Below are 26069 nucleotides of genomic sequence, written 5' to 3' on the forward strand. Positions count from 1 at the left end.
AACATAGGAAAAACATGCTTTGACAGAAATCACAGCAAGATCTTTTTTGACCCATCTCCTAGAGTAATGAAAATAAAAAGAAAAATAAATAAATGAGACCTAATGAAACTTAAAAGCTTTTGCACGCAATAAGCCACATCCACAGAAGGGCAGACAGCAGAAGCAAGAACTACAGTCCTGCAGCCTGTGGAACAAAAACCACATTCACAGAAAGATAGACAAGATGAAAAGGCAGAGGGCTATGTACCAAATGAAGGAACAAGATAAAACCCCAGAAAAACAACTAAATGAAGTGGAGATAGACAACCTTCCAGAAAAAGAATTCAGAATAATGATAGTGAAGATGATCCAGGACCTCGGAAAAAAAATGGAGGCAAAGATCGAGAAGATGCAAGAAATGTTTAACAAAGACTTAGAAGAATTAAAGAACAAACAAACAGATGAACAACACAATAACTGAAATGAAAACTACACTAGAAGGAATCAATAGCAGAATAACTGAGGCAGAAGAATGGATAAGTGACCTGGAAGACAGAATGGGGGAATTCACTGCTGCAGAACAGAATAAAGAAAAAAGAATGAAAAGAAATGAAGACAGCCTAAGAGACCTTAGGGACAACATTAAACGCAACAGCATTCACATTATAGGGGTCCCAGAAGGAGAAGTGAGGGAGAAAGGACCAGAGAAAATATTTGAAGAGGTTACAGTTGAAAACTTCCCTAACATGGGAAAGGAAATAGTCACCCAAGTCCAGGAAGCTCAGCGAGTCCCATACAGGAGAAACCCAAGGAGAAACACGCCGAGACACATGGTAATCAAATTGGCAAAAATTAAAGACAAAGAAAAATTATTGAAAGCAGCAAGGGAAAAATGACAACATACAAGGGAACTCCCATAAGGTTAACAGCTGATTTCTCAGCAGAAACTCTACAAGCCAGAAGGGAGTGGCATGATATACTTAAAGTAATGAAAGGGAAGAACCTACAACCAAGATTACCCAGAAAGGATCTCATTCAGATTCGGTGGAGAAATCAAAAGCTTTACAGACAAGCAAAAGCTAAGAGAATTCAGCACCACCAAACCAGCTCTACAACAAATGCTAAAGGAACTTCTCTAAGTGGGAAACACAAGAGAAGAAAAGGACCTACAAAAAACCCCACCCAAAACAATTAAGAAAATGGTCATAGGAACATATGTATCGCTAATTACCTTAAACGTGAATGGATTAAATGCTCCAACCAAAAGACACAGGCTTGCTGAATGGATACAAAAACAAGACCAACCTATATGCTGTCTACAAGAGACCCACTTCAGACCTAGGGACACATACAGACTGAAAGTGAGGGGATGGAAAAAGGTATTCCATGCAAATGGAAATCAAAAGAAACCTGGAGTAGCAATACTCATATCAGATAAAATAGACTTTAAAATAAAGAATGTTACAAGAGACAAGGAAGGAAACTACATAATGATCAAGGGATCAGCCCAAGAAGAAGATATAACAATTATAAATATATATGCACCCAACATAGGAGCACCTCAATACATAAGGCAACCACTAACAGCTATAAAAGAGGAAATCGACAGTAACACAATAATAGTGGGGGACTTTAACACCTCACTTACACCAATGGACATCATCCAAAATGAAAGTAAATAAGGAAACAGAAGCTTTAAATGACAAAATAGACCAGATAGATTTAATTGATATTTATAGGACATTCCATCCCAAAACAACAGATTACACTTTCTTCTCAAGTGCGCATGGAACATTCTCCAGGATAGATCACATCTTGGGTCACAAATCAAGCCTCAGTAAATTTAACAAAATTGAAATCATATCAAGCATCTTTTCTGACCACAACGCTGTGAGATCAGAAATGAATTACAGGGAAAAAAACGTAAAAAATACAAACACATGGAGGCTAAACAGTACATTACTAAATAACCAAGAGATCACTGAAGAAACCAAAGAGGAAATCAAAAAATACCTAGAGACAAATGACAATGAAAACACGACAATCCAAAACCTATGGGTTGCAGCAAAAGCAGTTCTAAGAGGGAAGTTTATAGCTATACAAGCCTACCTCAAGAAACAAGAAAAATCTCAAATAAACAATCTAACCTTACACCTAAAAGAACTAGAGAAAGAAGAACAAACAAAACCCAAAGTTAGCAGAAGGAAAGAAATCATAAAGATCAGAGCAGAAATAAATGAAATAGAAACAAAGAAAATAATAGCAAAGATCAATAAAACTAAAAGCTGGTTCTTTGAGAAGATAAACAAAATTGATAAACCATTAGCCACACTCATCAAGAAAAAGAGGGAGAGGACTCAAATCAATAAAATTAGAAATGAAGAAGGAGAAGTTACAACAGACACTGCAGAAATACAAAGCATCCTAAAAGACTACTACAAGCAACTCTATGCCAATAAAATGGACAACCTGGAAGAAATGGACAAATTCTTAGAAAGGTATAACCTTCCAAGACTGAACCAGGAAGAAATAGAAAATATGAACAGACTAATCACAAGTAATGAAATTGAAACTGTGATTAAAAATCTTCCAACAAACAGAAGTCCAGGACCAGATGGCTTCACAGGTGAATTCTATCGAACATTTAGAGAAGAGCTAACACCTATCCTTCTCAAACTCTTCCAAAAAATTGCAGAGGAAGGAACACTCCCAAACTCATTCTATGAGGCCGCCATCACCCTGATACCAAAACCAGACAAAGATACTACAAAAAAAGAAAATTACAGACCAATAACACTGATGAATATAGATTCAAAAATCCTCAACAAAATACTAGCAAACAGAATCCAACAACACATTAAAAGGATCATATACCGTGATCAGTGGGATTTATCCCAGGGATGCAAGGATTCTTCAATATACGCAAATCAATCAGTGTGATACACCATATTAACAAATTGAAGAATAAAAACCATGTGATCATCTCAATAGATGCAGAAAAAGCTTTTGACAAAATTCAATACCCAATTATGGTAAAAACTCTCCAGAAAGTGGGCATAGAGGGAACCTACCAAAAAAAAAAAGCTTTTGCACAGCAAAGGAAACCATAAACAAGACAAAAAGACAACCCTCAGAATGGGAGAAAATATTTGCAAATGAAGCAACGGACAAAGGATTAATCTCCAAAATATACAAACAGCTCATGGAACTCAATATCAAAAAAATAAACAACTCAATCAAAAAATGGGCGGAAGACCTAAATAGACGTTTCAGCAAAGAAGACATACAGATGGCCAAGAGACACATGAAAAGACGCTCAACATCACTAATTATTAGAGAAATGCAAATCAAGACTACAATGAGGTATCACCTCACACCAGTCAGAATGGCCACCATCAAAAAATCTACAAACAGTAGATGCTGGAGAGGGTGTGGAGAAAAGGGAACCCTCTTGCACAGTTGGTAGGAATGTAAATTGATACAGCCACTATGGAGAACAGTATGGAGGTTCCTTAAAAAACTAAAAATAGATCTACCACATGACCCAGCAACCCCACTACTAGGCATATACCCTGAGAAAAACCATAATTCAGAATGACACATGTACCCCCTGTGTTCACTGCAGCACTATTTACAATAGCCAAGACATGGAAACAACCTAAATGTCCAATGACAGATGAATGGATAAAGAAGATGTACATATATGCAATGGAGTATTAACCATAAAAAGGAGTACAATTGGGTTATTCGTAGAGATGTGGATGGAGCTAGAGTCTGTCATACAGAGTGAAGTAAGTCAGAAAGAGAAAAACAAATATTGTATATTAATGCATATATGTGAAATCTAGGAAGATAGTACAGGACTTCCCTGGTGGTGCAGTGGTTAAGAATCTGCCTGCCAATGCAAGGGACATGGGTTCGATCCCTGATCCGGGAAGATCCCACATGCTGCAGAGCAACTAAGCCCATGTTCCACAACTACTGAGCCTGCGCTCTAGAGCCCACGAGCCACAACTACTGAGCCTGCGTGCCACAACTATGGAAGCCTGCACTCCTAGAGTCTGTGCTCCGCAGTGGAAGAAGCCACCGTAGTGAGAAGACGGTGCACCACAACGAAGAGTAGCCCCTGCTCACTGCAACTAGAGAAAGCCCACATGCAGCAACAAAGACCTAATGCAGCCATAAATAAATAGATAGGTAGACAGAGAAATTTTTAAAAAGAAAAATAGTACAGATGAACCTATTTCTAGGGCAGGAATAGAGATGCAGACATAGAGAACAGACATGTGGACACCAGGGTGTGAGGGGGTAGACGAATTGGGAGATTAAGACTGACATATATACACTACCATGTGTAAAATAGGTGGCTAGTGGGAACCTGCTGTATAGCACAGGGAGCTCAGCTCGGTGCACTGATGACCTGGATAGGTGGGATGGGGGATGGGTGGAAGGGAGGTCCAAGAGGGAGGAGATATATGTATACATATAGCTGATTCACTTCATTGTACAGCAGAAACTAACACAACATTGTAAAGCAATTATACTCCAATAAAAGAAAAAGAGTTAATGAAAACAGAAAATTAACCAATTTGTCATATACAGTTAGCATAATATTCAAAGGCCTAATTTGTGATACAGCAGTATGTGTGCTCTAGTAATAACAAAAAAGATGTAGCTTTAGGTCTGATAACTACTGTAATTTTAATGTTATTTTGAGATGTGACAGTTGGAACACGAGAACATCTATGGTTTCCCTTGGTGACAAAGTCACACATCTGATACTACTGTGATTTATTGCCTATATTCATAATCAGTGGAAGTGCTTTGATACCTTAATTGAAAATAAAGATGCAATTAACCCCCCGCAAGAAAAATGTACGTGCAAATTTTGCCTATAAAATATCCTAACCGTGTATAGTTTTCCACAGAAACTTGGTTCCCCCTGCACCCCCCACCCCCAGTTCCCAGGAGATTTGTCAGCTGCTTTTTTTTTTCAGATAATACCAGTGGGGCATTCTCTCTACTCCCATTCCCACCATCTCAGACCTCCCACTGGGATACCATTTGATGAATTTGGTTAAAGTATGAATTCCCAAATGACCTTAACCGTATAGTTCCTAAGATAGCAGGCATTCTGTCTCTACTTCCTTCTTGGTTGCCAGCCAGCACAGTTTCCAAGTTAGCTGGAGAAGTCAAGCTTGTTACCTGAGATTTAAGAATGCCGGAGGCAACAGCACTGTCTAAATATTTCCAGAGTTGTTCACAGCTTTCTAAAAGTATTTGATGAATTTCCTTCTGGCAGTAAATCTTATATTTCTATAGGCTTTCCTACTCTGCTGCTTGGAATTATGAAACCTGGTCTAGATTTTGTGCCAGATTATTAGAGTTCTATCTTTTGAGAGGTGGTAATGTTAAGCGTTGTTAGTTCCAGAGCCTCCTGTTTTGGGGATCCTCCAGGTAATTCATATGAGAGACCTGTATTCTCTGCTTTGTCAAGACTTTAGAAAGAAAGGGATTGGCTCTGCCTTCGTTTTCACCCTGGGTAAGCTTTCTGTGTGCTCCTACTAACAGTGAGTTCTAGACTTTCCCAAAGGAAAAGTCTAAGATTCTACCAACTGTAAGCCCTTTTTGGTATAAGGATTTAGTATTACTTTTGTTTAGGCCCTAGGAGCAGAGCCAGGCTATGGCCGTGTGGGCAGGAGAGGAACTGATCTAAAACTGGAGCTTATTTTCATCTTACCTTTTATCCAAGTTACTTGTAGAATCCAATATTGACTCTTCCACTGCTTCCCTGCTTCCTCCTCTAATGCATCCTTTTTCTCAAGAGTAACAATAATGAAAACTGAATCTCAGAGAAGTTAAATTACTTTTCAGAGGTTAAATTACTAGTAAATGATAGATCTAGAGCTGAAACTAGAACCCTTGTCTTTTAATCTAAGAGGAAGAATTATGATCCACTGAATAGATGAAAAAGAACTGCTCCCTCTCCCGCATTTTTGTTATTGAACACATAATGGAGCAACATTAAATAACATTTAATTTAAAAAAACCCTCAAATTCCCATTAACTGAACATATGAACTAACAGATCAGAGTACCTCCTCCCCTTATTGGGAACTATTGGGATTAATTTTTTTAGCAACACTGAAGCCAGCTAACCTCCCCCAGACATTACCTGTCATCAGTTCCTCATCAGTTATTCCTGGTCACTGTTGAAGATATAAGTGCTTCTGATCATCTGTTCTCTCCCAGGCTCTATTCCTTTGAGCTAATACAAAGGATCAGATTGTCAGATAAGACTCATAAGAATCAGAGATCTTACCCATTACTAAGCTTTCCTAATACTTTTTTTTCTGTACATGGGCCTCTCACTGTTGTGGCCTCTCCCGTTGCGGAGCACAGGCTCCGGACACACAGGCTCAGCGGCCATGGCTCATGGGCCTAGCCACTCCGTGGCATGTGGGATCTTCCCGGACCGGGGCACGAACCCATGTCCCCTGCATCGGCAGGTGGACTCCCAACCACTGCGCCACCAGGGAAGCCCGCTAATACTTTTTTTTAATTTTTATTTTTGGCTGTGTTGGGTCATCGTTACTACGTGCGGGCTTTCTCTAGTTGTGGCGAGCGGGGGCTACTCTCCGTTGCAGTGTGCAGGCTTCTCATTACGGTGTCCTCTCCTGTTGCGGAGCACGGGCTCTAGGCGCGCGGGCTTCAGTAGTTGTGGTGCAAGGGCCCAGCTGCTCCGCGGCATGTGGGATCTTCCCAGACCAGGGCTCGAACCCGTGTCCCCTGCATTCGCAGGCAGATTCTTAACCACTGCGCCACCAGGGAAGCCCAGTAATACTTTTAAGAATATGGAAATCAAGAGGTATAAGTGAAGTAGGGAGAGTCTGGAACATCCTGTATGAACCCGCAGGTTGTTCCTTCCCTCATTGAATATGTTCTCTCCAGCCCAGAGTAGTGGATGAGATCTGTAACTGAGGCTTCCAGGTCACCTCACAAAGCAGGGAGAATGTTTGGGTTATGAAACATTTCTCTTTTATACTACCAGATAGTTGTATAGCTTATGCGACATTCTTTGCGGAGCCATGGAAGCAAAAGAAGTCCTCCCCACCTGCTTTTATCTCCTCCTCTTTCAAGATCTTAATTTAACCAGAGCTGCTAGTAACAACTAGGGAATTAGAATTTTTTGCTACCTTCTCTTCGACCTTGTAATCTCCATAAATCCCCTTGACCATTTCCCTGGAGTCTAAATATGTTCCCCTCTCCCCCGCATTCCATTGGTAAGACATCCTCCGTAACTTGCCTGAAAGCTTTCACCATTTTATACCAAGGATGGATAGGCAGCCATTCCTGTCATCAGTTCCTCATCATATTTTTCCATCTTCTTTCTTTCTTGCTGTGGAGTGCCTTAACCATTACGATTTGTGTGAGTCTGATTTGACGTTCCCATATAAATTTGTGCTTTTCAACTCACTGGCACTTACCACCCCTCCCTTCCTAACTTTTTAACTGTGACAAGAATCCACTGAGTTACTAAACCCTCTCTATACTCTAATTCGTCAGTCAGGACATTGGATAGAGAGAATGTTCTGAGACCTGGCTTTCTCTTGGGGAAATACATATTTCTCTCTAGCCTGCAGGCAGTGGTTGCTCATTCTCCCATATCCCATTTACCTCTGAGTTTGGAGGTGGAGCTGACTCCTCACTGTCATTTCTTGAACATTACTCCTCCACTTCCATGTAAAAACTTCTTCTTTTTGAGGTTTATAACACTTCTTACCCCTAATCATTACTCACCTACCAACTGTCATTCACCCTCTCTCATTTATTGTGGCATATGGGCCTCGTCTCTTTTCAAAGTTCTGCCATCAGGGCTTCCCTGGTGGCGCAGTGGTTAAGAATCTGCCTGCTAATCCAGGGGACATGGGTTCGAGCCCTGGTCCAGGAAGATCTCACATGCCGCAGAGCAGCTAAGCCCGTGTGCCACAAATACTGAGCCTGCAAGCCACAACTACTGAAGCCTGCACGCCTAGAGCCCATGCTCCACAACAAGAGAAGCCACCACAATGAAGAGCAGCCCCTGCTTGCTGCAACTAGAGAAAGCCTGCACGTAGCAACGAAGACCCAGTCAGCCAAAAAAATAATAATAATAAAAAATAAATCCTGCCATCAGCCTGGATGTCTTCAGTATGACCCTCTCAGTACCTGGCCATCTGACAGTTCCTTTGTTCATTCTTTCAATACTTCCTTCATGCATACATGCATTTATTTGTGCATTCATTCAAAAAGCGTTTTTGATCACCTACAATGTAATGTGCCGAGTCCTATGCTAGAATTGGAGATACAGTGGTGGTGGGGGGGAAAAGCCAGATGTGGTCCTGTCATCCTGGAGCTTACAGTGAAGCTGTGGGGGAAGGACATTGAACAGATGATCACACAAATACATGTAACTTTATAAGTGCTATGATTACTTTGAAGGAGAGAGGCAACAGGACCCAAAGGGTGTACTAGAGAGACCTGTCTTAGCATGGAGTTAAGACCTGTCTTAACATTTCTTCTCTGAGGAAATGATGGTTGAACTGCAACCTCCTATGAGGAGTTAACTGGTTAAGGAAAGGAGGCAAGAAAATTCCAAATAGCGGGGGCAGCATGTACAAAGCCCAGTTAGGAGAGGGAGCGTGGTCCATTTGAAGAATGAATGAAGTCTGGTGGTGGAACATGATGAAGGAGGGAGAGCATGATATAAGGTGGGGCTAGAAAGGTAGGCAGGGTCCAGATCATACAAGATCTTTTTAGGTTATGTTAAGGATTTTGATTCATTCAAGGGAGTGAAACCATTGAAAATTTTAATATTTTTAAAATTTATTTTTCCAGATATAATACATATACATTGTACAAATTCAAAAGGTATAAAAGGGTATTTAGTGAACAAACAAGTCTCTCATCTACCTAGTTTCCCCTCCTAAAGGCAACCATGCCAGTTTCTTGAATATTCTTCCAAAAATAGTCTATGCATACACACACACACACACACACACACACACACACACACACACACAAATTGTATTCTTTTTTCCCCACACACAAATTGTAGCATACTGTACACACTGCTATGCACCTTTCTTTTTCCACATAATGTTTTAATGTTTCCTGGACATCATTTCATATCAGGACTATAGAGAGTGGCCTTATTCATCCCAGCAACTGCATAAATCTTCCTTAGTTTGTTTAACCAGTTCTCTGTTGAGGAATGTGTAAGTTATTTCCAATATTTTTCATCAAACAATGTACAGTAACTATCTTTGATATCATGTCACATATATGATAATGTATCTGATAAATAAGTTCCAAAGTTAGCTACCTTTATTCTGTAAAGACTGAATTTCTTTCCTTCATAGCACTCCATTAGTTTGTAGTTCTATGTTTATTATGTCTGTTTAATCACTGTCTCCCCCATCTAAATTATAAGCTCCATCAAAGAGATACCTAGCATGGAACAGATGCTCAATAATATTTGTTGGGGATTTCCCTGGCGGTCCAGTGGTTAAGGGTCCGCACTTCCACTGCAGGGGGCTCGGGTTCAATCCCTGGTCAGGGAACTAAGATCCCACATGCTGCGCAGTGCGGCCAAAAAAAAGCTAAAAAAAAATTTTTTTTGAATGGATGAATGAGTAAGGAGATAAGGATAATAGCTAGATGGGAAGTAAGGGCTCCTTATTAGTTAAAGCTTTGAGGTTATCTTTCACACCAGACAGAAATAATTTGTATCTCTATAAAAATCAAAGTCATTTGGAACTTATCTCTTCTATAAGTTAACATCTAAATTTAGGCTCTACTCATTAGTAAATAGTAAGTCAAACAAAAGTATATTCTCTTACACCAGGGGTTGGCAAACTTTCTTAAAGGGCCAGATAGTAAATATTTTAGGCTTTACTGGTCTTAAGATAACTCTATTGCAGGTACTTAACTCTGCCATTAGAACAGAAGCAGCCATAGGTAATACATAAATAAATGAATGTGACTATGTTCCAGTGAAACTTTATTTACTATAATAGGCAGCAGCTGGAGTTGGCCCTTGGGCCATAGTTGGCTCCCCTGGTTTAATAAATCAGTAATGATAACCCTTCTTTCATTTCTGATATTGTCAATTTGTAACTTTTCTCTTTTTTTCTGTCATCAGTCTGACTGGAGCTTTATCAGTTTTATTGACCTTTCAGAAACAACCAGATTTTGGTTTCATTGATTTTTCTCTGTTGTTTTTTGTTTGTTTTCTGTTTCAGTGGTTACTCTTATCTTTACCTTTCTCTGCTTATCTTGGATATATTTTACTCTTTTTTTTTTCTGTCTTTTATGATGAAAGCATAAGATCATTGTTTTTTTTCCTGTTAAAGTTTGGCCTTTATTTTTCCAGATCTTTTTGAATGCATATATCTACAAACAAAAAAGCTTCATTTTAAAGAATATAAATAAGACCATAATATATAAATTTTCTGCAACTTGCTTTTTTAACTTAACAAGGTATCATGGGGATATTTCTTTGGCTGTATACAGAACTCTACCTAATTCTTTTCACTTGCTGTATAGTATTCTGTAGTAACTATTTCTATATTGATAGACATTTAGGTTCTTCAAATATTTTACAGTACAAACTATACTATAATGAAGTCCTCACAAGTGGGAAGTTCTCCAGGATAGAGGTATACAGAATATTTTTGTTAGATGTATAATTTATTGAATGTCTTCTCTTTGATGCTCAGAAGGAATAAACTACTTCTATGTGATTTACCACAATAACTACATTTCATGGCTCTTTCTTTGCTATGAATTATCTTATGTTGTTTAAGGACTGAACTTTGGGGAAAAGTCTTCCTATATTAATTTTGTTTACAAGACTTTTCTCTGGTATGGCTTCTCTGATGTCCAATAAAAACTGAGCTAGCTCTTCATATGGGCTTTCCCACAGTCATTACATCAGTAGGGTTTATTTCCACTATGAGTCTTCTGATGTCCAGCGAAGGATGTATACCTGAAAGATCTTCCACATTTACTACAGCTGTAGGGTTTCTCTCCTGTATGCATCTTTGATGAGTAATAAGAGTTGAGCTCTTCCTAAAGCCTTTTCTGCATTCATCATACCAGTATGGTTTCTCATCAGTATGGATTTTCTTATGTTCCAACACAGTTGCGTTATCCCTGAAAGCTTTCCCACATTCATTACATACAAAAGGCCTTTGTCTACTATATATTCTCTCATGATGAGTAAGGGCTACCTTCTGAGCAAAGACTTTCTCAGTCTTTACATTTGTAAGGATTTCTGACTGGTCTGAATTCTCTGATGACCTAAAAGGATAGAGTTCTTTCTGAAAGCTTTTCCACATGCATTGCATTTATAGGGTTTGTCTCTAGAATGAATTCTCTAATGATTAATAATTGTTGAGTGCTTCTTGAAGAATTTCCCACATTCAGTACATCTATAAAGTTGTTTTCTTATGTGAATTTTATGATGATTAAAAGAAATGAGCTGCTCATAATGGCTATCAAACATCGTTTATGTTTATGGGATTTCTTACCAGTATGATATCTCTGGTGTCTAATAAAGGAGGAATTTGAAGACTTTCCTACATTATAGTACTACTTCTCTATGGAGCTTCTGTCCTCCCACTTCAGGCCTATATCAACTATGACACTTTTTGTTTGCCCTTTCAGAGCAGACAGTTCAGAAGTATTTTGCTTTAGGGCTGACATCTTTGTTTCGAACCAGTACACCTGGACTGCACAGGTACCTGGTGGAACTTCTCACACTTCCATCCAGGGCTCTGCCCCTTGCTCCAGTTGGGCTATTAATTTTGGTTTGAAAGAGAGAAAAGCCCCATAACAACAGATTCCTATAGATTTCCAACATCATATCTCTGTACATGTCCATTGAATGGCATCCAGGTATCTTCATTCAATCTGGGTAGAGGCCATAGCCTCATCCCCAAATGTCAAGGATCCCTAGATCCAGGCTCTTGGTAGTCTTGGAGCCATCTGTCTTCTGAAGTATTCTTCCATGCAAGGGCAGAGAACACTGCTTAGACCAATAGTTCTGGATGCTAGAAGTCCAAAATCAAGGTGTTGGCAGGGTTGGTTCCTTCTGAGACTCTGAGTAGAATCCTTCTTTGACTCTTCCTAGCTTCTGGTGATCACTGTCAGTCCTTGACTTTCCTTGCCATGCAGCTGTATCATTTCAATCTCCGCTTCTGTCATCACATGGCATTCTCCCTATGTGTCTTTCTAGATCATTGATTTTAGACTTTTCTTCTTTTCCAAAATAAGCATTTAAAGCTATAAATGTCCCTCTAAACGTTGCTTTAACTGCATCCCACTAATTTTAATATGTTCTGTTTTCAGTTTCATTTAGTTCAAAATACTTTCTAAACTTTCATGCAGTTTTAACCTACACTTGGTGTAAATTTGTATTATACCAAGGGAACCACTGTCCAGCTGTCTGGAGGTCTTTCTCTGTGTAGCTTCCTCCTTTCCGGTAGTCTCTAGCTATCATAGTCACCCTGAACTCTGTTTCCTCAACTCAGCAAGACCACCCTACTCTGCTTGGGTTCTTCCTGTTACACAGTCTGCAGCATGCCTATCCTGTAAACGGAAAGCCAAGGTGGTCCTAGGGCTCACCCTTGTTTATTTCCTTTCTCTCTGGGATCACAGCCCCAGACCACATGTTGTTCAGTGTCCAAAAACAATTGTTTCATATATTTTGTCTAGTTTTCTAGTTTGTCATGGTAGAAAAGCAAGTCCTATGGCAATTTCTCCTTCAAGGGCAGAAGTGGAGGTTACAGTACATTAAAAAAATTTAAATAAAATAGTGGCTTACAGAAAACTGCAAGCTATTTTCATCTTTGTGGACCTTTTCACTATATTAAATATGAGAGACTTTTTCTGAGAAGAATGATGGAAAGTTGATATAAAGGTAACTGAAAGTAGTTACTGATGTAACAATTTACTGATTTCAACAAACTCTGTACACTCAGCTGTTACCAAGATTCATACCATTGGTTATTGCTTAGGAAAGTGGATGAGGAAATGAGGAGCATTTCCATAGCTCTTGGTAACTTCATTTTTTTCATAGTTTCTATTTATTCATCTTTTCTTAAGTAAGTTCTGTTTTTTTCTGGCCTCTAAATTGTCTTGTCTGATGTTAGGTTGGTGCCCATGTTTCTCTCTTTTTGTTTAAAGAGCAATGGCAGGGACTTCCCTGGTGGCACAGTGGTCAAGAATCCGCCTGCCAATGCAGGGGACACGGGTTCGATCCTTGGTCTGGGAAGATCCCACATGCCACAGAGCAGCTGAGCCTGTGCACCACAACTACTGAGCCTGTGCTCTAGAGCCTGCGAGCACAGCTACTGAGCCCACATGCCACAACTACTGAAGCCCACGCACCTAGAGCCCTTGCTCTACAACAAGAGGAGCCACCGCAATGAGAAGCACGCACACTGCAACAAGGAGTAGCCCCCGCTCGCCGCGACTAGAGAAAGCCTGCGTGCAGCAATGAAGACCCAACGCAGCCAAAAATAAATAAATTTTAAAAAAGAAAGAAAGAAAGAACAGTGGCAGATTGGCTTCCATAGTGCTTGACTCCATAATCCAGAAGGCTGCCTGTTTTTCTCTTATCTCTCAGTTGACTGGTGTCCACATTGAGTAATTGTTTCCTGGGAGTCACGATGGCTTTGGCAGATTATCCAGTTGTTGCTTTAGTCAGTCATAGCCCTTTTTCAGTTATGTGTACATGCAGACATGACTATCCATCTATTCAGTGGTTTGATTCTACTACATATTTTCTATATGTAATTCTACAATAATATTTTATATTATAACCCCAGGGCTAGGGCTAGGGTGAAGAAAGAGGTACCTAGGGTATGAAATTTCAGGAAACACTCACTCTCGAGATGGGGGTAAGCTGGGACTTCCCTGGTGGTCCACTGGCTAAGACTCTGCACTCCCAATGCAGGAGGCCGGGGTTCGATCCCTGGTCAGGGAACTAGATCCCACATGCAGCAGCTAAGAGTTCGCATGCTGCAACTAAGACCCAACGTAACCAAATAAATAAATATTAAAAAAAAGAAAAGGTGAGGGTAGACCAGCCCTGCACTTACATGACTCTAAGAGTGAGTACTTCATGACTCTAAGAGTGAGCACTCTAAGAGTGTGCCTGAGGCATCTCTCTTGCCTCATCCTGGTTCTGGCTTTGTATAACCCTGACCATAGTTGGTTACAGACACCTATATAACTAAGACCTTAAAATGAACTCTGTATAAAAACTTTAATTCATAACATGCTTTGACTTTATTTCATCTAAGAAAACAGAAATGAGGTGATATTTCAGGAAAATCAATACCATGCCTGAAAACATTCAATGGCTCAAAAGTTTATCTGTAAGCGACGTTAGCCGGAATTTTGGACCATGTTATCTAGGTTAACCACAGTACGTCACTGTTGTACTTCTATTCCTTTATTCTTTTTCTTTTTTTTAATTAATTTTTATTGGACTATGGTTGCTTTACAATGTTGTGTTAGCCTCCAATATTTCTTATTATGACACGGCTTAGAACTTAGAAGTTCATTCTAGCAGAGTACCTCTCATGATTAAAATTTTTGGTAAGCTTGACTGACGACTGCTCTGGTTGATGCTGTGATATGCAAAACCACCTGACTTTGGTAAACCATTGATTAGAGAATGGATGAACCTGAATCCTGCAGTAGATCAAGAGTACTCAGTTTGTGTTGCTGCCAGTTCAGTGGGCAGAGTACACCATCTTCTTCAGCTGGCTGCTCTTCTGGTCCCATAATCTTCATACTGTCCCTGAGAAATGCCTTGGAGGTGAATGTGAGGTCAAGTGGTGGGACTCTGCCCCCATCCTTCAGTACACTTCCATCAGAAGAGCTCTTTTGTTTTGTTTTTTCTGTTTCAAGAACTGGAGTTCTGTTTAAAAGGTCTACATGCAAGGGACTCATTGAGGAGGGGAGCCAGTGATGAATGTGGAGCAGTACTTCTACAAGCTAAAATATCCTGAGCCAAAAAACTCTCTCTTTTGTGTCTTTTATTCCACTTACTAGACAGCTTTCCCACCCTCTTAAAAACCAATCTTCAAAACAGCCTCAAATGTTAGAATTCAGGACTCTTTACAGAGCTGTAGTCTCTGTTTTTATTTCATTTTTAAATGTTTTCATTCTTTGTTTTTAGATGCCAAGGAGAGCAGGTGCCAGCAGGCGAAGACACAGTTTGGAGATGGCCTGAGATCTGGGGGAGAAAATCACCTCTGGCTTCTTGAAGGAACCCCCTCTCTGCAGACATGTTGGGCTGCCTGCTGCCAGGACTCCGCCTGTCATGCCTTTTGGTGGTTAGAAGGGATGTGCATTCAGGCAGACTGCAGCAGGCCCCAGAGCTGCCAGGCTTTTAGGACAGACTCTTCCAATTCTGTGCTGGTGTTTTTAAAAAAATTCCAAACTGCAGATGACCTGGACTTTCTACCTGAAGATGATGTACCACATATTCTGGGGCTAGCTTGGAGCAGGGTATCTTGGAGGAGGCAGAGCCCACCCAGAACTCCACTCAGACCTACTTTATCTTCCAGTGACCAGCAGAGCTTCATCAGGAAGCTTCGGAAGAGAGAGAGTCCCAGTGAAGAAGTAGCTACAGTGACACAGCCTTCTAAAATGAATGAGCGAGGTGATCTGAATACCACTAGCTCTGCAGAGGTAAGCATATTATGAATAAGGAGCAAAGAAGCTGTTTAATCTGCTTTCACATTTGGCACATACATGAGCTATGAAGCTGGTGCTTGTGGGCGGTGCTCCTAGGCTGAGGAGTGTATGTATAAAGCTGCTTGGCGTCATCTTAGTAGGTGCTGCTGCCCAGATGTTCAAGGTAATTTGACCTTAGAGACGTTCTTTCCGTGCAAGTCTGACCACTGTTTTGGTACAAACAGAAAGCTGCTCATTATCTCGTCTCAGCTGGCTCTTGGCTACAGGTGAGTGCAGTTGTGTGGGTGTTAGTCTCCACCAACAGTTCTGCAGTGTTTTCTGCCAGATTGCAGAACACTTGATTGATGTAGTTGCAGTCAAGTTCTCCTTCTCCTCCCCCATCTCCCTCCTGTAAACACATTCCTTAGGAGGTAGTTTCTATTCCACTCTGAAGTAACCATGCCTGGTATTGCAGATGAAGACCTGACCTGCCGGGCTGGGGAGCTGGATGTGGCCATTAGCCAAGAGGTCTCGGGTGAATTCTTACCAAGCTTTGTATGCCAAGGGAGATACCACCGGTAGAGTTTATTCTGCTTATTATGTTTCTTCATTGTTGATCTTCCTGGGCGAATGATTAAAAGGAATGACTCACTCTGTGCTCGTTCTCCCTTGATTGCTGTGACTTATTTTTGTATTTGTTTTGTCCTAGTTGTCTCTATCAAGTTGAAGCCATACTAGGGAGGCTACTGCATGCTAGGCACTGTGTGTGCTAATCGTTATATTATGTCATTTTGTTTAATTCTCATAGCAATATTTCCAAGTATGTATTATTAGCCCCGTTTTACTAGTGAGGAAACTGAGGCCCAAAGAGGTTAAACAATTTGATCATACAGCTAATGAATAACAAAGTTAGAATTGGAACCCAGATTTAATATTAAGGAAAAACCTTTCAGTGCAATATTAGAGATACAGTGTTAGGTTCAACATGCCCATAAACATTTATGGACATTTATTATAAATGTCAGGTACTTTTCAAAGCGCTAGAGAGATAAAGGTAAACAAGACATGATCTGTGCCCTCAGGGAGTTTACAGTCTAGTGGAGACTCAGGCATGAAGATGGGTATTTATGATAGTGTATAATTATTGCATTAGTTGATTTACGAACAGTTGGAGCACAAAAGAAGAAGTGATCCTCCTGAGCAGGCAGGTGATGTGTATGTACAGGGAAGACTTCACTGAGATGCTTAACTTATTTCTTGAAGCATGTGGAGGATTTCACTAGGGGTTTAAAGGTAATAAAAAACATTCTGGAGGGAGATCCAGTGTATGCAAAGGCTTGGTTACACATTTACTATCTGCAACTATCTATCTGTACAGGACAGTACAGGTCCTGTACTAAAAGCAAGGCACTAGGAATATTATAGGAAATAAGATCATGATTCCTGCGCTAATGGAGCTTACCCTCTGACAAGGAAAATAGACATGACGTTTATGATAAATAATTATAAGCTTGATGCACATTATGAGAGGGTAAGTGGAGTGCTCTAAGAGCATCTAACAGAGACCTAATTGAGACTGAGGGGTAAAGTTAGGCCACCCTAAGTAAGGAAAGCTTAAGCTGAGACTTAAAGTAGAAGTAGGAATTCGGAAAAGAAACAGGCAAAGAGTAATTCAGGCAGAAGGAATAACAATTTCAAAGTTGGTTAGGTGCCCTAGAAAATTGGAAGATCAGGAAGTTGGGAGAGACTGGTCTTGCTTGGCAGACAGAGCAGGAGAGCTAGTGGAGAAAGAACAGGCTTCAGAGATGTGCAGAACCTTGAGGCCTTCTTAAAGTATTAGTTTATCTTAAGCAGGGAATGAAATGATCAGATATGTTTTGTGTGGTGAGTAGACTGGAGAAGTGCAAGAATGTACATGGAGCAATCAAGTAGGAGGCTCTTCAGGCAAGGGAACCGTCTCACTAAAGAAGGCAGTTGAAGATACGCGAAAGGGGATAAATGATAAATACTCCCTCAGAGCTGAGGTTCTCAAACTTTAACAAGTGTCAGAATCACTTGGAGGCCTCGTTCAAAACAGATTGCTGGGCCCAAGCTCCAAAGTTTCTGATTCAGTAGGTTTAGAGTGGGGCCTCAGAATTTGCATTTGTAACAAGTTCCTAGAGTGCTGATGCTGCTAGTCTGGGAACCACACTTTGAGAACCATTCCTTATAAGGCAGGTGGGTTAGAATCCAGAGCACAGGGCTTCCCTGGTGGCGCAGTGGTTGAGAATCCGCCTGCCAATGCAGTGGACACGGGTTCGATCCCTGATCCGAGAGATCCCACGTGCCGTGGAGTAGCTAATCCCGAGTGCCACAATTACTGAGCCTGTGCTCTAGAGCCCGCGAGCCACAACTACTGAAGCTGGCGTGCCTAGAGCCTGTGCTCCGCAACAAGAGAAGCCACCACAAGGAGAAGCCCCCGCACCACAATGAAGAGTAGCCCCCTCTCACCGCAACTAGAGAAAAAGTCCGTGCAACAGGAATAAAGACTCAGACGTAGAGAATGAACTTGAGGACACGGGGAGGGGGAAGGGTAAGGTGAGACGAAGTGAGAGAGTGGCAGGGACTTATATATACTACCAAATGTAAAATGGATAGTGGGAAGCAGCCACATAGCATGGGGAGATCAGCGCGGTGCTTTGTGACCAACTAGAGGGGTGGGATAGGGAGGGTGGGAGGGAGACACAAGAGGGAGGAGATATGGGGATATATGTGTATGTATAGCTGATTTACTTTGTTATAAAACAGAAACTAACACACCATTGTAAAGTAATTATACTCCAATAAAGATGTTAAAAAAAAAACCCAAATGGAAGGACCTTCTACAAAACTAGTAGTCTTCAAATATGTCAGGATCATGAAAAAGAAAGACAGAACTGTCATAGACTGGAGGGAACAAAGGAGATACAACTAAATGCAGTGTTGGATGCTGGATGAGTCATGGACAAGAAAAAAGACTTTTTCCACTGAAAACAGGCAATATTCAAATAAGGTGATTAGTTAACAGTACTATATGAATGTTAATTTTCTGGCTTCAATATATATGTAAGATGTTAGCCTTAGGAGAAACAGGGTGAAGAGTATTTAGGAACTCTATACTATGTTTGCAACTTTGCAAAATAAAAAGTTTTTAAAAAGGCAGTGCCTGACACACGCACACACACAGAAAGCCTGTGCACAGCAATGAAGACCCAATGCAGCCAAAAATAAATAAATAAATAAATTTATTAAAAAACAAAAAAGAATCCAGAGCACAAGATTAGCCTTAAGCAGGAGGAGAGACATCTCCTTCATTGTGATAGGAAGGAAGAGATGGGTGGATATAGATGCGGCTAAGGTGGACTTTTAGGTTTGATAGGAGGAAATTGTGGTAGTTCTAATCTCATTCTTGTTTTTTCTGAAGTGGGATAGATCATTTATTGAAAGTAGAAGCAGAGGTAGGTGGAGTGGGGTTAGGTGGGTAGTAAGCAGGAAAATGAGAGGTCTGGAGAGAGTGGTAAAGGCCTGAAATGGCCATTGTGAGGGGTAGGAGATTGTAAACTAGGTAAGGAAATAGAAAGATTGCTGGGTGTCATTGAAGGTGGAGACCATGAATTTATAATTATAGTTGTATGATTCTCCTCAGTAGCTCTCAGCAACCCTGTCAAGAAAAGCCTGATAGTTTGATTCATCCAAGATTAGAACTTTGCCAATTTTGTATAGAAGGAAATTGGGGCGTTGAGACTGAGGTTGTTGTCAAGAGAGTGGATGAAAGAGAGATGTAAGAAGAAAGGAAAAGAGACAAAAGTAGGAGGAGCTGAAGGAGATTCAGTAGAGGAGTCTGGCATTCAGAGGTTCGATGATGGGAAGCAGATATAGGGGGACAGGTAAATGTGCTGGAAGGACAGAAGGTAGTCATCAGAGAGTGAGATATTTGAATTTAATATTCTGGAGGTGGAGAAGATATGGTGATTAGGGGATCTAGGGTGAAGCTATGGAAGAGAGTTGCTGGGGTAGAGCAGAGAAGAAATTTATTGGTGACAGGGAACTCATAGAACATGTTGAATGAGTTATCCATGTAGACATTGAGATAGACTTTAATAAGGATGATGATAATGATGACAGCAGTAGTAGCTAATGTTTACTGAGTACTTACTACTATTAGTAAGTACTATGTACTTAGTACTATGTCAGGTACTATTTTGAACCCTGTACACGAATCAACCCTTTTAATCTATGCAACAAATCCTGTGAATTACTATTACCATCTTTATTTTATAAATGAGGAAACTCAGGAAAAGAAAGGTTAAGGAACATGGCAACATAGCTATATGTGGTAGTACCAAGACTTGAACCCAGCAGTCTGATTCTATCCGGAGTCTGTCCTCTTAATCTGCTTACTCTTGAGGCAAGACTTGCAGTGAAGAGGAATTTTGAGATCCAGATGTCAAAGCCATCAGTAAAGTAGGAGGAGTAATGAGTAAGTTGAGAGATGACAGCTCTGATGAGAGTTGAAGTATTGTGCAGCAAGATAGCAAAGGAGAAGAGGTTTTTACAAAGAAGATAGAAGAGTAATGATTTGCAAAGGCATTGAGAAGGGGAGCAAATAAATAGCAACCTACCTTTAATCCTAAAGTGTGGGAGAATAAGTAGCCATCCTATTGCAGAGATAAATGGGAAACAGTATCCTCAGGGGAGGGCAGGCTTACACTTAAGAATAGGAGGTCAGGGCTTCCCTGGTGGCGCAGTGGTTAAGAATCCGCCTGCCAGTGTAGGGGACGCGGGTTCGTGCCCCGGTCTGGGAAGATCCCACATGCCACAGAGCAGCTAGGCCCATGAACCACAACTACTGAGCCTGCGCGTCTGGAGCCTGTGCTCCGCAACGGGAGAGGCCACGACAGTGAGAGGCCCGTGCACCGCGATGAAGAGTGGCCCCTGCTCGCCGCAACTGGAGAAAGCCCGCGCACAGAAACGAAGACCCAACACAGCCAAAAATAAATATAAAAAATAAATTAATTAATTTTAAAAAATTCTGTGAATGTTTAAAAAAAAAAAATTGGAGGTCAGGGACTTCCCCGGTAGTCCAGTGGTTAAGACTCCGAGCTTCCAATGCATGGGGCTTGGGTTCGATCCCTGCTTGGGGAACTAAGATCCCATGTGCCATGTGGTACAGCCAAAACAAAAACAAAAACAAAAAAAAAGAGTAGGAGATCAGGGATCACTTTATGGGCATGTGACCTGTGTAGTCCCCACACTTAGAAAGACCTTGTTCTTGATTTAATGCTCTGCTCTCGTTATCTTGAAATTCTTAATTTTTGAATATGGAAGCCCACATTTTCATTTTCCACCAGATCCTGAAAATTTATATACCCTCTCCTGCAGGAGGTATAGGGAACAAAACATGAAATGATTGAGTGTACAGGTGACTTTCTGATCATTTGAACTGAATATTTGGAAGAAAAGGAGGTTGGGTTTTAAAGGAGAGGAAGTATATAGATCATTGTAGGGATAACAGTGTGGTGTGGTAAATGGTTCACAACTGGGTTTTCCCCCAGAAAACAAAGTCAAGCCCTGAGTTGTAGACTTTGCCAGTTTTCATGGTGTAAATACTACCACCGTGACCAATTTCAAGCTACCAACATGAAGTCACTGAACACAGAGTTGGCAGAGATGAACACAGAGTTGGCAGAGATGAACACAGTCGGCATATGACCTGGCTCTAGCACACCACAGGATGATGATGATCAATAAAATTGGACCAGTAAAATTAGAACTTTTGTAGATTTAGGCCTGACGGTCTTCTGGAAAATGATAAAAACTCAAACTTAGGCCTTACGAAATTCAGGTATATGCTGGAGGGAGGATCCTGAAGTTGTGTTGGCTGGGGAGTTCTTTTTCTTGTTGTTCACCAGTCATAGGCAGTGGCAATAAATTGCTGCTAGTGAACAGGGTCTCAGGCTTTATGGTCTAACATGGAGAGTGGGTGGACATGGGGGGAGGAATATTGAACTTGAACTTTGAAGCCCTAGGAGTGGGAGTGCGCTTTGTGCAGTGTCGCACATAGGCATTTCGCATCACATGTTGGGAACTGCAAGCATTGCTGAAAAATGGGGCAAAGTGAAGTCTTCAGATCCAGACAAGTTACATTTGACCTTATATGCCATGCTTAGGAGCTTGATTCTCATGCTGAAGGCCGTGGATAGCTCTGGAAGGGTGGTAGGAACTTCTTGTACATTCAGAATAGTTAATTGCTAGGCATTTCTTTTAGGAGAGGACTTGGAGTTCAAACTTCTGCTCAATACATTAGGGAGAGTAAGAGAAATGTATGTACTGCAGATCTTCTAATTAGGGATGACTGACTAGCAGCAATAGTTTGTACTAAAATTTTAGTTTGTACTGTTTTCACTAAGGTAGGTCAAGCAAGTCTGCATCCAAAGGAGGAAGAAATTGTATCATATATTACTCTTGTCTTGCCTGAAATGCTTGCAGAGTTGCAAACGCATGGGGTTGTCAGTAGTATTTTTCATTCTTTTGAAAACATATATATATTGCATTCAAGAGTAGGTATTGTGGACCTTCAGCAATTCCAGAAGTGGAAAGGAATGTCATCAATTTATTCCCCTTTCTCAACTTAGAGAAGGAGAGGCTTGTACTGCTTGGTTGAAGTACTTCATCCTTTCTGGATCATGAACCTCTGAATTGTTGGCGGGAGGGGCATGAAGGCTTGTTAATTGGGTACTGGCACATGTACAGTACGAGGAGTTGAGCCACTGGTTATTAATTGCTGCCAGTCCTGCTTTGTGAAAGGAGGAGTGTTCTCTTTGAGCCCAGGGAAAGAAGGTCCAATTAGGTATCCCCACATGTAAGGTTTGACTTTAGAAAGACTGAGGTGCTCCTTTCTCTACCGGCACCATTTCCCCGTTTCTAGTCAATATTACAGCATTTCAACCCCTGCAAGCCGGTGGCTTTCTGTAGAACAGATGACTGAGAAGGATAAGTGAGCCAAGCTCTTGGACACCTCTCTGCTGCCTTTTATCCCCAAGGAAAACTCTTATGCTGACTTTACAGAAGGTTGGAACTTACTTAGCTCTTATCCCAAGGTAGAGGCGTGGGGTGTGGGCAGCAACAGAGAAGAGCCTTGCATAACCAAGGACAGAAACCCAAGCAGTTCTGTTTCCCTTCACCCATATTTTTGTTTTGTTTTGGTTTGTTTTTTAAGGTTTTTTGCTTGGTTGCTTTCTTTTGGTTTTTGTTTTAAAATCTTCCCTTTAATCCTTTAGACTTGTGAAATTTTTACCAAGGGTTCATTTATTCTTCTGGCTATTACTTCCTGACAAATTTGGAATCTCTCAGGACCTAGTTTTCTCCAGATTCTCATTCTCAGTTATCTGAGCAGCAGACACCAAAAATTTTTCAGCCCCAGACCCCCTTCCAGCCCTCTGGCCTGGACAAGTTTTGTGGGTTTCTCATCCCTCACTGACCTAGACCCTTCCTGTACTGTGTGCATATATTCACTAAGTGCCCCCTCAACGCCCCGCAACCCCCGCCATTCTGATCTTACATGAGTGGCTTGTTGCATCAAGAGAAAAACTGGGCAGCCGGTTTCCTTGTGTGTGGGTATGCAAAAATCCCTGCTATTGTACGTTTCCTTTTTCGGAAGTATTAGTGCCTGAACCATAATACTTTTTCCTTATTTTTTTCTCGGTATACCTGCACTCTTTCTCCTCTAATCTTCTAAATCTTCTGGCTCTTTTATCTGATTATCTGGGTTTTTTTTTTTTTATTGAAGTACTGTTGATTTATCATGTTAGTTTCAGGTGTACAGCAAAGTGAGTTGGTTATGTATAAATGTATATATCTATACATATATATGTATAAATAAATGTATCTACATTCTTTTTTTTTTTTTTTTTTTTTTTTTTTTTTTTTTTGCGGTACGCGGACCTCTCACTGTTGTGGCCTCTCCCGTTGCGGAGCACAGGCTCCGGACGCGCAGGCTCAGCGGCCATGGCTCACGGGCCCAGCCGCTCCGTGGCATGTGGGATCTTCCCGGACTGGGGCACGAACCCGCGTCCCCTGCATCGGCAGGCGGACTCTCAACCACTTGCGCCACCAGGGAAGCCCCTACATTCTTTTTAAAATTCTTTTCCGGGGTTTCCCTGGTGGCGCAGTGGTTGAGAGTCCGCCTGCCGGACACGTGGGTTCGTGCCACGGTCTGGGAAGATCCCACATGCTGCAGAGTGGCTAGGCCCGTGAGCCATGGCTGCTGAGTCTGCGCGTCCGGAGCCTGTGCTCCGCAACGGGAGAGGCCGCAACAGTGAGAGGCCCACATATCGCAAAAAAAAAAAAAAAAAAAAATTCTTTTCCATTATAGTTTATTATAAGATGTTGTATATATGTCAATCCCAGTCTCCCAGTTTATCCCCCTCCCCATCCCCTGGTAACCATAAGTCTGTTTTCTATATCCATGACTTTACTTCTGTATTGTAAGTAAGTTCATTCATACCCTTTTTTTTAGATTCCACATATAAACGACATCATACGATATTTGTCTGTGTCTGACTTATTTCACTCAGTATGACAATCTCTGGGTCCATCCATGTTGCTGCAAATGGCCGAGTAATATTCCATTGTATATATGTACCACATCTTCTTTATCCATTCATCTATCAATGGACATTTAGGTTGCTTCCATGTTCTGGCTATTGTAAATAGTGCTGCAGTGAACACTGGGGTGCATGTATCTTTTTGAATTATGGTTTTCTCCAGATATCTGCCCAGGAGTGGGATTGCTGGATCATATCATATGGTAGTTCTATTTTTAGTTTTTTAAGGAACCTCCATACTGCTGTCTGTAGTGGCTGCACCAATTTACATCCCCCCACCAACAGTGGAGGAGGGTTCCCTTTTCTCCACACCCTCTCCAGCGTTTATTATTTTAGAGTTTTTGATGATGGCCATTCTGACTGGTGTGAGGTGATACCTCATTGTAGTTTTGATTTGCATTTCTCTAATAATTAGCTATGTGGAGCATCTTTTCATATGCCTGTTGGCCATCTGTTTGTCTTCTTTGGAGAAGTGTCTATTCAGGTCTTCTGCCCATTTTTTGATTGGGTTGTTTGTTTTTTTTGATATTGAGCTGCATGAGCTGTTTGTATATTTTGGAGATTAATCCCTTGTTGTTCACTTCATTTGCAAATATTTTCTCCCATTCTGTGGGTTGTCTTTTCGCTTTGTTTATGGTTTCCTTTGCTATGCAAAAGCTTTTAAGTTTCATTAGGTCCCATTTGTTTATTTTTATTTCCATTACTCTAGGAGGTGGATCAAAAAAGATCTTGCTGCAATTTATGTCAGAGAGTGTTCTGCCTATGTTTTCCTCTAAGAGTTTTATAGTATCTGGTCTTCACATGATGTGATTTTAAATGGGATTTTTAAAACTTTCTGTTTCTGATAATATCATTGTTAGTGTAAAGAAATGCAACAGGTTTCTGTATATTAATCTGGTATCCTGCTACCTTGCTGAATTCATTTATCAGTTCTAATAGTTTTTTTTTTTTTTTTTTTGCGGTACGCGGGCCTCTCACTGTTGTGGCCTCTCCCGTTGCGGAGCACAGGCTCCAGAAGCGCAGGCTCAGAGGCCATGGCTCACGGGCCCAGCCGCTCCGCGGCATGAGGGATCTTCCCGGACCAGGGCATGAACCCATGTCCCCTGCCTCGGCAGGCAGACTCTCCACCACTGCGCCACCAGGGAAGCCCCTCTAATAGTTTTTGTGTGGAGTCTTTAGGGTTCTCTATATAGAGTATCATGTCACCTGCATATAATAACAATTTTACCTCTTCCCTACCAATTTGGATATGTGTTATTTCTTTTTCTTGTCTGATTGCTGTGGCTAGGACTTCCAATACTATTTGAATAGAGGGATGAGAGTGGGCATGCTTGTCTTGTTCCAGAATTTAATGAGAAGGCTTTCAGCTTTTTACTGTTTAGTATTATGTTGGCTGTGGGTTTGTCTTAAGTGGCTTTTACTATGTTGAGATATGTTCCCTTTATATCCACTTTGGTAGGAGTTTTTATCATGAATGGATGTTGAATTTTATCAAATGCTTTTTCTGCATCTATTGAGATGATCATGTGGTTTTTGTCTTTTGTTGATGTGATTATCTGGTTTTTTTACTGTGTGAAATGAATTTGAAAATGTGTTTGTTGACTACTTTGTAAGTTAAGTTATGAAGTGAAGAGGGTTTTGTTGTGGATCCATTAACAGTTCCTTGCTAATTGGCAGGACTTGAGCCACAGGAAAAACAGTCTCAAAACCAGCCATATCTTATTTAACACTC

General features: G+C 41.0%; 1 protein-coding gene across 4 annotated transcripts in view; it reads left to right on the plus strand.

Moving 5' to 3' along the window:
• KIAA0319L (KIAA0319 like) overlaps nucleotides 1-26069 on the plus strand; it is a 125597-nt gene that overhangs the window by 40011 nt on the left and 59517 nt on the right. For all 4 annotated transcript variants that reach the window (XM_060140572.1, XM_060140574.1, XM_060140575.1 and 1 more), the window contains exon 3: nucleotides 15214-15728. In XM_060140572.1, the coding sequence (XP_059996555.1) occupies nucleotides 15214-15728 (515 nt within the window). The remainder of the gene's footprint in view (nucleotides 1-15213; nucleotides 15729-26069) is intronic.

The sequence above is a fragment of the Lagenorhynchus albirostris genome, chromosome 2, assembly GCF_949774975.1.
Source record: "Lagenorhynchus albirostris chromosome 2, mLagAlb1.1, whole genome shotgun sequence".
NCBI lineage: Eukaryota > Metazoa > Chordata > Mammalia > Artiodactyla > Delphinidae > Lagenorhynchus > Lagenorhynchus albirostris.